The sequence below is a fragment of the Aethina tumida genome, chromosome 5 (genome assembly GCF_024364675.1).
Source record: "Aethina tumida isolate Nest 87 chromosome 5, icAetTumi1.1, whole genome shotgun sequence".
Classification (NCBI taxonomy): Eukaryota; Metazoa; Arthropoda; class Insecta; order Coleoptera; family Nitidulidae; genus Aethina; species Aethina tumida.
Genome location: NC_065439.1, coordinates 14,714,020 through 14,729,749, shown reverse-complemented (window position 1 = coordinate 14,729,749; position 15,730 = coordinate 14,714,020). Strand labels below are relative to the sequence as shown.

The 15,730-nt window shown below is 24.0% G+C and overlaps 1 protein-coding gene across 1 annotated transcript; it reads right to left on the bottom strand.

Moving 5' to 3' along the window:
- Positions 1-1,401: 1,401 nt before the first annotated feature.
- On the bottom strand, positions 1,402-3,166 carry LOC109600501 (homeobox protein MSH-D). The gene is made up of 2 exons (XM_020016661.2): positions 2,645-3,166; positions 1,402-2,202 (listed from the first exon to the last, which is right to left on the bottom strand). The coding sequence occupies exons 1-2, from the start codon at positions 3,006-3,008 to the stop codon at positions 1,781-1,783; spliced, it is 786 nt and encodes a 261-aa protein (XP_019872220.1). The 5' UTR covers positions 3,009-3,166; the 3' UTR covers positions 1,402-1,780.
- Positions 3,167-15,730: the final 12,564 nt, after the last annotated feature.

The following is a 15,730-nucleotide window of genomic DNA, read 5'->3' as shown; positions in this document are numbered from 1 at the left end:
TAAAACCTAATAAATTAAATATGCAAAAATTCAGAAGGAAGTAAATATTTTCTATAAACTAAATAATCATTATTTTTCTTTTATAACAGTTGTTAAAATCACAAAATATTTTAAAATTTCACTATAATAATTAGTAATTTTTGAGCTACTCTCACAAATTTAGCAGTTTAATAAGTATTAATTAAATTTTATTTTTTAAACTAACTGTTCAAAAAGAGACAGTTATTAAAAAAAATAATAATTGTAATGTAAAAGTTTAAATTATTTTTAATTTATAACATATTTTATCATGTAATTTTTACGTAATTTATAAGTTATTTATTACAACAACATTTAAATATTAAATGTAGACAACAATTAAATATTTGTAAATTATATATTTATTTCAAATTAAGACTATATTTTAAAAATCGGACAAACTTAACAAAGTAAGTTGAAAGTACCCACAATGTAAAAAATAATTAAAAATATTTTAATTCAGCATATAAAAAAATTTCAGAAATTTTGTGCTATTTTAAAATATAAAAATCAGAATTAGAATTGATAAAAAATAAAATAATAATTTTGTTTATATTTATCTAAAAAAGTTGATAAGATTAAAAGATGATCATTATTTTATCTTTTCATTGGTATTAATATATATTTTTATTGAGAAGTTTAAACAATGAATTGAAAGAACATATGGAAGTTTTTTATTCAAGTTAAGTGTATATTTTGAAAGCCTAAAACCTAACAAATTAAGGTAAAAATGCCACATTTTTAAAATAATTAAACATATTTTAATTCAACAAATTTTGTGATATTTTAAAATGTAAAAATCAGATGTTTTATAAAGAAATTGTGTTTACTGAAAAATATTATTAAGTTTAACTTTAGAAATGATAAAAAATAAAATAATTTAAACATTATTTTGTTTTTATTTATCTAAAATAGTCGGCAAGATTAATGAATGATGTTATTATTTTTATATTTTCAATGATAATATAAATATATTTTTATTGAGAAGTTTAAACAAGTTTTTGTGAATTTGCCAAAGTTAATAAAAAACAATTTTTTTTTCAAATTAAAAGTATACAGTATAGTAAAACCTAACAAAGTAAGTTAAATAACTTTATGTCTTATAAAAGAATTTCTTTATTTAATGAAGAATATTATTTTTTATCAAAATAATTTAAGAAAGATTTATTTATTTATCTAAAAAAGTTGATAAACTTAAATCAATTTTTGTCATTTTAATATTCTTACAAACTGTGTAAAATAAATTGATTTAGTTAGACATAATACAATTTAGTAAACTGAATAAATTACGAAGTAAGGGAAAATTTATTTGTTAATATAACACTTACCTCTTTTTAGTAAATCGCTTAAAAATACGAAGAATAAGTAAATAAAACACAAATGTATAAAAACAAACATTTAGTATTCATATATTTTCTATGTACAATAATATACAACAAATTAAATAAGACTTTGTACAATAAACACATAGTTTACACATATACAAAAATAAAAATTAAATATTAAAAACAAAGTACTAATCAGTCTTTTATTTATACAATAAAATTTGGATGCGGCCCCGAACCGAAAAAACAATTGCACTGCAAACATCCCCCGTATGTACAACCTCCTCAACATTACTTACAAACAAAAAAAAACACGACCACCAAAAAATTGGGAGCCGAAAATCTCACTATCAAACGAACGACCGACTGAACATCCGCAACTAAAAACTATCGGAAGGTACACGCGCATTTTAGTCCGTCATATCACTTTGCAACTGTCATTGGGGTATGTTCAGTATCGGACTGGGACCGGTGAACCCGAAATGGGGCGGCCGGTGCGCCATCGCCGCCAAGAATGGCGATATCAGCGGTGCACCGCCCGGGAACAGTCCGTACGTGGGGGGCAACAGATGCGGCCTGGCCGTCAGCCTCATCTTCTCCAGTTCCGCTTCCTGCAGCCGTTTTGCCTTCGCCCTCCTGTTCTGGAACCAGATCTTCACCTGCGTCTCGGTCAATCGCAACGAGCTGGAGAACTCGGCGCGTTCGGCGATGCTCAGGTACTGCTTGTCGCGGAACTTCTTCTCCAGGGCCAGGAGCTGTTGGGTGGTGAAGGGGGTGCGTGGCTTGCGGTTCGGCTTGTGCTTCCTGAGGGCGCAGCGCACTATCGGCGGGCCGTTTGCTGCCATGCTGGCCAGGTTTGCTGTAATTCAAAAGGTACTCGTTAGTTCTGGAGTCCAATTATTGGAGGATTTATTGGTGATCGGTCACCACAACTTGTCGCTAAGGATATTATTTATTGTACGGCTGGGACGTTGAGAAACTCTGCCGTTTCTCTATTGCGTTATAAAGATGTCTGATGGACCAATTATGGGCCATCATTAGAGGAAATCTAATTAAAGCTCTAACACCTGATTTGAACGTCCGAAGACATTAAAGCCCAATTCGGGCGTATTTATTTAAAAACCTCAGCCTAATTTGAATAGTGAAACACTTGGAAGTCCAATTCGGGCCGATTTATCGGCTCCGAAATTGCCCGCCGAGCAATAAATAAGTTTTAAGGTGTCCGAAGATCAAAATTAGAAAGGAAATGGGTGTTGGTTTAATTGGATTCGTGTCATTTGCCGTCGCAACAATCAATTTACCTTGTGGTGATGTGGATCTCATGAGAGTTTGTGGTCCGACCCAGGAAAAAGGCCATTGCGTGTGCGACGGTGGTATCATCCTGGGCATCGAAGGGTGCAAAGGTTGGGGCACGATCACGGTGTGCGAGGAGTTGGGACTCAGACTCTCCCTGCCGTCCGTGTCGTCTTCGTCGTCGTCCACCGTGATGTTCTCGTCCTCGTCCTCCAGACGTTCGCTGGACACGTCCAGGTCGGAGTTTTCTTCGAGCTTTTCCAGCTTGTCGTCGCAGTCCGACGACGTTTTCGGCGACGACAGCAACGATTCAACACTGAACGAGATTTTCGATTTGATTTCCGTCTTGGTTTCCTCCATGGCGGAGAACATGTCCGGCACTGTTCACGTCTCACACACACGTTAACACAACCGGGTAGGGTAGGGCACTGTTTTTTTTTTTGTAACTTGGTGTTTTGACCGGGTGAGAGAGAGTGTCGGCGTTTAGCGGGTAGTGGGTTTTTTTCTCGATGTTGCTCAACTGAGTTCGGTCACTCGACTGAGTGTGCCGAGTGACGATGGAAAGGGAGCATGGATTGGGGGGCGGAGCGTACAGTGCGGCCGGGCTCCGCCCCCCATTTATTATCCAAATCAAGCCGGGCGATTGATGACCCTTAGGGAAAATTACATTTCGAGTGAGTGTAGCGTGCTTTTGTCATATTATATTATTTGTCCTATGGTAACTGGTTATTAATTTAAATTGATTATGTTTCAGTTTTGTATGGGCGCATTGAAAAACGGGACATATGGATTTTGTGTTCGGTCGCTATGCTCTTTGTCGTCCGACATTTTAATATCGGGACTCAAAGGGATATTGTTCCGCTCTAACGATCCACTTTTCCCGACCGAATTAATCGATAATTAAATTAAAATGTTATTTTTTTTTATTTCTGTCGCGGTTTTTGAAATTATGATTTTATTTACGTCGCTTCTATCAAATAATTGAATTGTTATCGTAATTTAATGGAAAAATGATTCATGGATGGATATTTTATGTTATTCGAACATATTATTTATTTATATTAAATATTTTTAACATTTTTGTTGACGATCTTTTGTTATAAGCAAAAACTCAAATATTATTTATTTATTTATTTATTTAGATATACTTAGTATAAATTTGTTACAATTAAAAAAAAATAATTTTAATGTTTTTCATGTTAGATATTTGATACTTATTATATTTATAACTTGTATAGAAGAAGTGAAAGTATTATTTAATTCTTAAATTGTAAATATATATTTGAACATGTTTATAATATTATGTTAGTCTATTTATTATCCACAATATTTCAAGATTTTGTAAAATTAATTTTTGTTTCAAAATGTCTATAAAAGTACTTTTAGACATTTTGAAACAAAAATTAATACTGTACTTTATTCAGTATTTTCTTATTTTAAATAGCTAAAGAAAATTTTATAATATTTTAATAAAACAATTATATTCTTAAAAAATACAATGAAAATACTTTATTATTCTTAAAAAATTCTATTGTGTATTTTTAATATTTTGTTAAAAACAGCAAATTTTATGTTTAGTATTATTAAATAAAATAGCATATTTTAACACTCATACTTTCAAATACAATAATTAATTTTTTATTGCTCTTATAAACTACTTTAAACTGATAAAATTATTATATATTATATATTATATATTATATATTATATATTATATATTATATATTATATATTATATATTATATATTATATATTATATATTATATATTATATATTATATATTATATATTATATATTATATATTATATATTATATATTATATATTATATATTATATATTATATATTATATATTATATATTATATATTATATATTATATATTATATATTATATATTATATATTATATATTATATATTATATATTATATATTATATATTATATATTATATATTATATATTATATATTATATATTATATATTATATATTATATATTATATATTATATATTATATATTATATATTATATATTATATATTATATATTATATATTATATATTATATATTATATATTATATATTATATATTATATATTATATATTATATATTATATATTATATATTATATATTATATATTATATATTATATATTATATATTATATATTATATATTATATATTATATATTATATATTATATATTATATATTATATATTATATATTATATATTATATATTATATATTATATATTATATATTATATATTATATATTATATATTATATATTATATATTATATATTATATATTATATATTATATATTATATATTATATATTATATATTATATATTATATATTATATATTATATATTATATATTATATATTATATATTATATATTATATATTATATATTATATATTATATATCATATATCATATGATTTTATTATATATTATATATCATATATTATATATTATATATTATATATTATTTATAATATATTATATATTTATTATATAATAATAATAATAATAACAAATTTTGACAATATGAATCTAAAAATCAATCTATTTTGATTTTGTAAATAATAAATTTTTTATATATACCATTTCCATCTGTTGTATTTAATTTTTAAAGCAATTTTATATTATTATTATTACATTATTTACATAAAAAATTCACATTCTACATAATATAAAATATTTTTAGATTTCTCATAAAAATAAGTTTAAAATAAGTTTTACAATAAAAAACAAAATAATAAAATATTATTTTATTTTTGTGTGAATTTCAACATTTCAATGATTTTTATTCTATTATTTTTACTAATATTATATTAGTTATTATTTTTATACATCTGGTATATTTTAAGGTTTTATGAAAACTAATAGGATTTGAAATTAATAATTTAATTAATGTATTTTTTATATCATCTTCATATAATATACTAATATTTATTACATATTTATGAATAAGACAAAAGTCTTAATTAACACATCAAAAACTATAATGTCACGTCCATATTGTATCGATATACAATATAAAACGAAATAATAAAAATAATAATTTATTTTTGTCTACATTTAAAAAAGTTTGATGATTTAAATTTTATTATTTTAATTAATATTATTTATTGTTTTTTGTACATCTGGCATATTTTATAAAAACTAATAGGATTTAAAATTAATAATAAAATGAATATATTTTTCAAATCACCTTCATAAAATATTGTAATATTTATGACATATTTATGAATAAGATAAAAATCTTAATTAACACATCAAAAACTGTGACGTCACGTCCATATTATATTGAAATACCTACCTATACAAATATGTTCATTTTTAATAAATTAATGGTTAATTTATAAAAAACAATATTTTATAAATCACAGATAATAAAACAAATTTAAATTAACGCATTCTGTATAATAATAAAATATAATAGGCATATCTATTAATCGATAATTAAATGAAAATTTTACGTTTAAATTTTCAATTTACTTTTAAATTACGTTTTAAAATTTTATATGGCGTGCTTAAAAATCAACAATTTAATACGATACAAAAACAAATGTTGTAATTATTCCACAGTTTACAATATTGATTACCATTTACATAAGTTTTTCACACCGTTTCAACAATGTGCTGCTAATTAAAAAACATTACTGAAGTGAACATTTAATTATTTACAATTGTTTATTTTGCATAAACAATATAAACACGTCACAAACCAATGAGTGAAAACATATTTTTATTGGACAGATGAGAAACTTTATATTCAGATGGAAAAGACATTTTCCAAGTCTTTACGTAATAAATTTTCAAAAATCTCGAAATTTCAAATTTTAAAATATTTTTTTTTTTTTCAAAATATATCAATATATCAAGTTTTTTCAACATTTGAATAATAAATTAATATAAAATTACCAAAATTTTCATTTCAAAAATCACTATATTCCAAATTTTAAAGTAAAAGTAAGTAAGTAAGTCATTTTCAAAAGTATGTCATAAGTTTAATTAAGTCAAACTCCTTTAAATATTATTTCAAATTTGTTCAGTAGTCATTTAAAGTTGAGTAAATAATTAATTTGTAAAATTTCAAATTCCTGTTGTGAAAATGGAAAATATGGTTACAAGAATTTGAAAATTCCAAATTTTAAAGTAAAATTTCTTTTATTTTCAGAATTATTTCATAAATCCAATAAAAGATAATGACCTTCAAAAAATGTTACAGGTTAGTTCCATAGTTTCTTAAACTTGCATGATAAATTAATATAAAATTATCAAAATTTTGATTTCAAAAATCATGATTTTCCAAATTTTAAAGTAACATTCTTTTAAAGAGTATGCCATACAAGACAAATTCTTTTAAATATTGTTACAAGTTTGTTCAATAGTCTCTTAAAATTGAGTAAAAAAATTAATTTAAAAAATTTCCAAATTTTTGTTGTGAAAATAGAAAATAAATCTGAAAAATTTCAAAGTAATTTTTCAGAAATTTTGATTTCAAAAATTATGATATTTCAAATTTTGAAGTAAAATTCTTTTAAGGAGTCATTTTCAAAAGTATGTCACAAGTTTAATCGAGATGAATTCTTTTAAATGTTGTTACAAGTTTCTTCAATATTCTCTTAAGGTTGAGTAAATAAATTAATTTTAAATTTCAAAATTTTCATTTAGAAAATAGAAAATATCTGAAATTTTTACTTTCAATTGTAATATATTCAATATGGAGTTGACAACCAAACAAAAACAAATATTGTAATTGTTCCATAGTATACAAAGTTTTTTACACCATTTCAACAATGTGCTGCTAATTAAATAACATTACAATCATTTAATTATCTCCAATTGGTTGTTTCGTATATATATATTACAAACATCAAGTTAAACACACCTTTTAATCATTTTTATTGAACAGACATAAAACTGAACAGGAACACTATTTTACGTCAAACTAATGAAAATAAATACGCAATTCCATCAAATATACGACTCAACTAATATTTTTTCTTAAACTAAATTGTAAATGTCTCAATGTTACATTTCAGACGTGAATTATGACGTTCATTGTTTATTTACATGTGTCAACTCGCAACTGTGTCACATTTATTTTGACACACACATAAATATCACCATCGACTCGATCGACTCAACTTTAATCAATTTAATCATGTCCACCGAATGAATTAATCAATTAAAAAGTATTCGAGGAATTATTTACGTGCCCGCTTTCGGAGAACCAACCCCCGGGTCTCGGATATCCCCTTGTGAGAGTGTGACCCCGACGTTTTCGTTCTTTCTCTGTCATAATTAGTTGTCATTCAATTAACAGTGCTAAATGGGTGGTCCGAAGACATTCTGTTTGTTTATGGCCACGTATTAGACGTGCTAGAATGCTCGCTAATGAAATATTAATTATTTTTGCACGCGAATTAAAAGCCAGGAAAAATATCGAGTGGCCGGGCCCGGCGTCGTTAAATTATTAATTAACAATCGCTTTAATCCGATTTTACGGTACGAAACAATCGCGTTTTGTTTCAATCCATAAAATGGATTTTAGGAAAACAAAGTCGAGGGGTGTGTTTGTGTAGGGGGTGTCCCGAATTGATTGGGTTTGGCTGTTACGGGTAGTTCCAGACTAAATAGGGGAAAACTGATTTGTTGAGGATTTAAAGCTCAATTTTTTTAAATGAAAACTGACTTTTAAGTAATTTCTAAAAAATGTAATAACTTTTTTATTTATAATATATATAAATAATATCATATTATCACTAGCTAAGATATTATCATTAGTTCATGTAAATTTAATATTATTACATTTTTTCGAGAAGTTTTTTATTAATACAGCCTACAATATTTAATATCTCGAAACTTAGAGATAGGAGATAATTTTATATGTCACAAATTATATATTTTTATAAAACCTGATTTTTTCTCACACTTTAGTAAATAGCTTATATTTACGATAAAAACTTTTTACATGTACTTGTTTATCATAGAAAAAATATATAATTACTAATAACTTCGAGATAATGTAACATAAATGAATTTGTCTTTTATATGATGGAGGAATATGTTCTTTATATATAATTTGTGACTAAATACTAAATTATTTGTATATAAGATATAATAATTATCTTTAAATTTCGATATATGTAATGTTGTCATGTATGAAACGAAGAAAGTAAACTGATAATCTATTTAAAAAATTACGTAATATTAATTAAAAAAATATATTTCCTAAAAACTTCGATATAAATTGAATAAATCTTGAAACATAATAAGTGATATATTAAATTATCTCTATCTAAGATAAAAAAATAAAAATATTTCTGGTAAATCTCGAGATATTAATTTTTTGAAAATCGAAAATTTATATTCTCACATATTTTCCAAAATTCTGATAAAATTAATTATTAATTTTCAAACAAATTATCATCAATGTTTTGTCAAATATCATATAAAAAATACATTTTCATCATAACTAAAATTAATGTATAAATATCACAAATAATAAATTTATGGAAATCTTGATTTTTTCTGATATTTCAAAGAAATATTCAATTATAGTTTTCAATTGTAATAAAACAGTGGCACATAATATCTCAAAATTTATAGAAAATTTAGTTTTTTAGATAAGTAACTTTTATAGAATAACAAAAATTTTGTACAAACATTTTTTTAATTAATATAAGCTACTTAACTCAAAAAAAAAAACAATACTTATAATAAATATACTATACTATAATATCGAGATATATACTATTTTCTTCTATGAACAAAGAAAGCATAACTGATCATTGGTTTTATTCAATTTTTAAATAAACAAATTTTATCTTTACTCATATTTTCCAAAAGATAAGTTAATATAACACCAATTATATACTTTACTTAAACTTATTGTTTTTGATATTAAAAAAATATATTATCTCAATATTTGTAGGAAATCAATATTTTGATGGAAGTAGTTTTTATTTCAAACAACAAAAACTTTTTACAGGCACTTTTTACGGAATATAAACTACTTATCTAAAATATATATTTCCAAAAATTTCGAGACAATGTATGCAGCATTTGTTGTTTTATATGGAAAATATTAATGAATATATCCTTAAAATATTGGAAAAAGATGAGTTTTTTGAATAATTTGTGACATATTAAATTTCTAACTAAGATATAACAATATTTCTTGTAAATTTCGAGATATGTAATATTGTTATGTATGAAACAAAGAGAACAAACTGATGATTTATTTTATTGAGTTTTTAGAATAATAAACTTTATATTCACATATATTTTCCCAGTATTAATTTTCAAACTAATTATCGTTGGTTAAGATATATAAATAATTGTTTTGTCAAATATTACATAAAAAATATTTTTTTCATGTACATTTTACAAGCGATAATTTTAAATATCTCCAAATTTATCACGAATATCCTTTTATTTTAATTAAAGATAATTTAATATATCACAAATTATATATTTTTGGAATGCCTATTTGTTTTTCGACATTGTAAAGAAAAAAATCAATTATGGTTTCCAATTATAATTAAATAATATCATGTATTATCTCAAAATTTGTAGAAAATATATTTATTTAAGCTAAGTAGCTTTTATTATAGACGACAAAAACGTTTTACTGGAACTTTTTTAAGTAACATAAGCTATTTAACTCAAATAAATATATTTCAAAAAATTTCGAGATAATATGTGCATCTTTTGTTTTTTATATTAGTAAAACATTAATGAATTTGTTCTTAAAATATTGGAAAAAGATGATTTTTATGAATAATTTGTAACATAATTACTAAATTATCTCTAGCTAAGATATAATAGTATTTCTGGCAAATTTCGAGATATGTAATATTGACATTTATAAAAAAAAAAGAACAAACTTTATATTGACATTTTAAAAAATTACATTACATCTTTACTTACTTTATAAAATATCTCGAAATTTATCATGAATATCGTTTTATCTTAATTAAAGATTATTTAATACGTTACAAATTATATATTTGTGGAGTGTCTATGATTTTTCGACATTTTAAAGAAAAATTCAATTATGGTTTCCAATTATAATTAAATAGTAGCATTTATTATCTCAAAATTTGTAGGAAATATGTATTTTGGCATGAGTAGCTTTTATTATAAACGACAAACACTTTTTACAGGTACTTTTTAAGTAGTATAAACTACTAATCTAATATATTTTCAAATTTCGAGATAATGTGTGCAGTTTTTGTTATTTTATATGGAAAATATTAACAAATTTGCACTTGAAATGTTGGAAAAATTTTAATAATATTATTTTATGAATAATTTGTGACATTAAATTATCTCTAGTTAAGATATAATAATATTTCCTGTAAATTTTGAGATGTGTATACACACACACACACACACACACATATATATATATATATATATATATATATATATATATAAGGTGACAATATTAAATATCTGGAAATATATCATGAATATCGTTATATCTTAGTTAAAGATAATTTTATATATCACAAATTTTAGACATTAAATAGAAACACATTCAATTATGGTTTATCTCAAAATTTTTATAAAATATATTTTTTGGGCTAAGAAGCATTTACTATCAACGAAAAAACTTTTACCAGGCATTTTTTAACGTACCTCAAAAAAATATATTTGTTAAAAATTTCGAGATAATGTGGGCAACATTTTTTATTTCATATGGAAAGGATAAATGAATTTACCCTTAAAATGTTGATGACTGGTAATTTACAACGATATTTTTGATAAATTTCGAGATATTTAATATCATCGTCCAAGAACCTATTTTTTGTGTCACGAACATGGTCACCCACGAAAAATATTATTTTGCGACGGGACACCCTGTACGTAAATGGCCGTGGTGCCGAACAGGAAAGGCAATAAATAAGGTGCAAATATCTGCGCCTCTAATCACGGCAAAATGCAAATCGCGAAACTCCGAACACGAACACGGAGGAAAAATGGTCAGAAATTTGTATAATTTTATTAGGGAAACATGTACGAAATTAATTAAAGCATAAAACAAATTAATTACGCGGTCGGCCGAAAGTCGTGAATAATAATTGCCGCTGCGTTTTGGATGCAGCGGAACAATAGAAAGGGAAAAACGCAATAAAGAGGACACGAGTCGTTCGTTCGCGTTTCGCGTTTTTCCCCCCTACCACACACGATTGGCACGGCAAAGGATTTTTCCCCGCCTATGGACCGAACCGTTCCCACCCCTTCCATTCGCTCGCGATACGTGTAAGTGGGGAAATAAAATCAATTTAATGCTATCATTCCCTTGTTTTGAATGATCGCTACACGCGTTGCAGCTGTGACATAATAAAGACGAGGACGGCGATAGAAACGTAGTCGGGACCCGCGACGACGACGACGGCAGCGGCGAAGAGAGCGTTCGGTGCGCCGTTTGAGAGGCCGAGGGGAAATACGGGGGCGCACGAAAATGTCCTACGTCGATGAGCAGATGAGTTAATTTAATTTGCGCAGTGTATAAAAATCACAGTAATTATAAAAACACACAATGTTTGTAAATATCAGATATCTAAAACTGAGATTTAAACATTTTTATTGAAAATTTGAAAAATAAATTATCAAAAATTAAATTTCAAAATTAAAAATGAAAAAAAAAAACAGTCTTTTCAAATGAATGTTGTAAAAGTCAAAAACGTTTGTTTGTTCAAATTATAAAAAATGTAATGTCCTTGTAGAAAAAATATAAAATTATTGAAATTTTAAATTTTAACGAAAATATTATTTAAAACTAAAATTTTTTAATATTTTTGCTGCCAAAGTGGGAAATAAAATTTCGAATATTTTAAAGAAAATAAAAGTTAATTTTTGAATGTAAGTAAGTAAGCTTGTTCAATGGTCCCTTAAGTTTGAACTAATATATTAACTCAAAAAAAATCAATATCTTTATTGTAAGAATAGAAAAGTCTATAAAATGATGCAATATCAAATTCGGAAATATTTCATCTCTTTTCTTTTTAAAAAGAATATCATATGTCTAATCAAGACAAAATATCAAATTTTGGAATACAAAATTCTTTTAAAACTTCATTTCCAGCCCAATCAAGACAAAAACCTTTTAAAAAATGTTATAAACTTGTTAAATAGTTTCTTAAGTTTTAACTAATTTCTGTATACTTTCTGTAAGAATAAAAAATCTTAAAAATATGAAAATATCAAACTTTTTTCAGAAGAATTTTATATGACCAATCGAGACAAAATCATTTTAAAAATATTACAAGCTTGTTCAAAGTCTCTTAAGTTTTAACTCAGTATCCTTTTTGTAAGAATAAAAAAATTCAAAAATATGAAAATATCAAATTTTGGAATATAAGATTCTTTTAAAACTTCATTTTCAGAAGAATATATGACAAATCAAGACAAAATCTTTTGAAAAATGTTATAAGCTTATTCAATAGTCTCTTAAGTTTTAATTAATTTCAGTATCTTTTTTTTAAGAATAAAAAAGCTCAAAAATATGGAAATATCAAATTTTGCAATACAAAATTTTTGAAAACTTTATCTTCAAAAGAATTTTATATGACCAATCAAGACAAAATCTTTTAAAGAAACTTTTACAATAGTTTCTTATGTTTTAACTAATTCCAGTATGCTTTTTGTTAGAATAAAAAGATCTCAAAAATATGGGAATATCAAATTTTAGTAAACAAAAATCTGTTAAATATTCATTTTCAGAAGAATATTATATGTCCAATCAATACAAAATCTTTTAAAAAATATTACAAGCTTGTTAAATCGTCTCTTAAGTTTTAACAATTTTCAGTATCCTTTTTGTTAGAATAGAAAATCTCAAAAATATGGAAATATTAAATTTTAGAATACAAATTCTTTTAAAACTTCATTTACAGAAGAATATTTTATGCCCAATCAAGATAAAATCTTTTAAAAAATGTTACAAGCTTGTTCAATAGTTTCTTACGTTTTAACCAATATCAGTATCCTTTTTGTAAGAATAAAAAAATCTCAAAAATATAGAAATATTAAATTTTGGAATACAAATTCTTTTAAAACTTTATTTTCATAAAAATATTGTATGACCAATCTATACAAAATTTTTTAAAAAATGTTACAAGCTTGTTCAATAGTCTCTTAAGTTTTGACTAATTTCAGTATTCCTTATGTCAGAATAAAAAAATCTCAAAAATCTGGAAATATTAAATTTTGAAATATAAATTCTTTCAAAACTTCACTTACAGAAGAATATTATATGAGCAATCAAAACAAAACCTTTTAAAAAATATTATAAGCTTGTTCAATAGACTCTTAAGTTTTGACTAATTTCAGTATTCCTTATGTCAGAATAAAAAAATCTTAAAGATATGGAAATATTAAATTTTGGAATACAAATTCCTTTAAAACTTCATTTACAGAAGAATATTATATGAGCAATCAAAACAAAATCTTTTAAAAAATGTTTCAAGCTTGTTTAATAGGCTCTTAAGTTTTAACTAATTTCAGTGTCATTTTGTAAGAATAAAAAAATCTCAAAAATCTGGAAATATTAAATTTTGGAATACAAATTCTTTTAAAACTTAATTTACAGAAGAATGTTATATGATTAATCAAGACAAAATCTTTTTAAAAATGTTACAAGTTTGTTCATTAGGCTCTTAGGATTTATTTAATTTCAGTATCCTTCTGATCAGAATAAAAACGACTCAAAAATATGGAAATATTAAATTTTGGAATACAAATTCTTTTAAAACTTCATTTAGAGAAGAATATACGAGCAATGAAGACAAAATCTTTTAAAAGGTGTTACAAGCTTATTCAATAGTTTCTTAAGTTTTAACTAATTTCTGTATCCTTCTTGTAAGAATAAAAAAATCTCAAAAATCTGGAAATATTAAATTTTAGAATACAAATTCTTTTAAAACTTAATTTACAGAAGAATATTATATGAGCAATCAGAAAAAAATTTTTAAAAATATTTGTTCAATAGGCTCTAGGATTTAATTAATTTCAGTATCCTTTTCATTAGAATAAAAACTACTTAAAAATATGGAAACATTAAATTTTTGAATACAAATTCTCTTAAAACTTCATTTAGAGAAGAATATTATACGAACAATCAAGACAAAATCTTTTAAAAAATGATACAAGCTTCTCCAGCAGTCCTTTACGTTTTAACTAATTTCAGTATCCTTTTTGTAAGAATAAAAAAAATCTCAAAAATATGGAAATATTAAATTTTTGAATACAAATTCTTCTAAAACTTCATTTAAAGAAGAATATTTTATGTCCAATCAAGATAAAATCTTTTAAGAAATGTTACAAGCTTGTTCAACAGCCTCTTATGTTTTTACTAATTTCAGTATCCTTTTTATAAGAATAAAAAAATCTCAAAAATCTGGAAATATTAAATTTTGGAATACAAATTCTTAAAAAATTTCATTGTCAGAAGAATATTTTATGACCAATCAAGATAAAATCTTTTAAGAAATGTTACAAGCATGTTCAATAGCCTTTTACGTTTTTACTAATTTCAGTATCCTTTTTGTAAGAATAAAAAAATCTCAAAAATATGGAAATATAAAATTTTGGAATACAAAATTCTTTTAAAACTTCATTTTTAGAAGAATATTATATGAGTAATCAAGACAAAATCTTTTAAAAAATGTTTCAAACTTATTCAATAATCTCTAAACTTTTAACTAATTTCAGTATCCCTTTTTTAATAAGAAAATTTCAAAAATATGGAAATATCAAATTTAGTATATAAAATTCTTTTAAAACATCATTTTCAGAAGAATATTATATAACTAATCGAAACAAAATCTTTTTAAACTTAATTTTCAGAAGAATTTTACATAACCAATCAAGACTAAATCATTTAAGAAAAATGAAGTTTATAAATTTTTTTGAGTTTGATCTAAATAAATTATTTTAGAAAATCTAAAAATTCTTATTGTAAATATAGAAAAAAAATCAAAAATGTTGAAATATCAAATTTTTAAATAAAAAATCTTTTAATTTCATTTTCAAAATATTATTACATGTATAATTAAGAAATAAATTAATGTTTGTT

Excerpts from the sequence above, each read along its gene's own strand:
- LOC109600501 (XM_020016661.2), bottom strand. The coding sequence starts at position 3,008 with ATGTTCTCCGCCATGGAGGAAACCAAGACGGAAATCAAATCGAAAATC. Across the intron at positions 2,203-2,644 it reads GAGATCCACATCACCACAAG|CAAACCTGGCCAGCATGGCA; the intron begins GTAAATTGATTG and ends TTTGAATTACAG.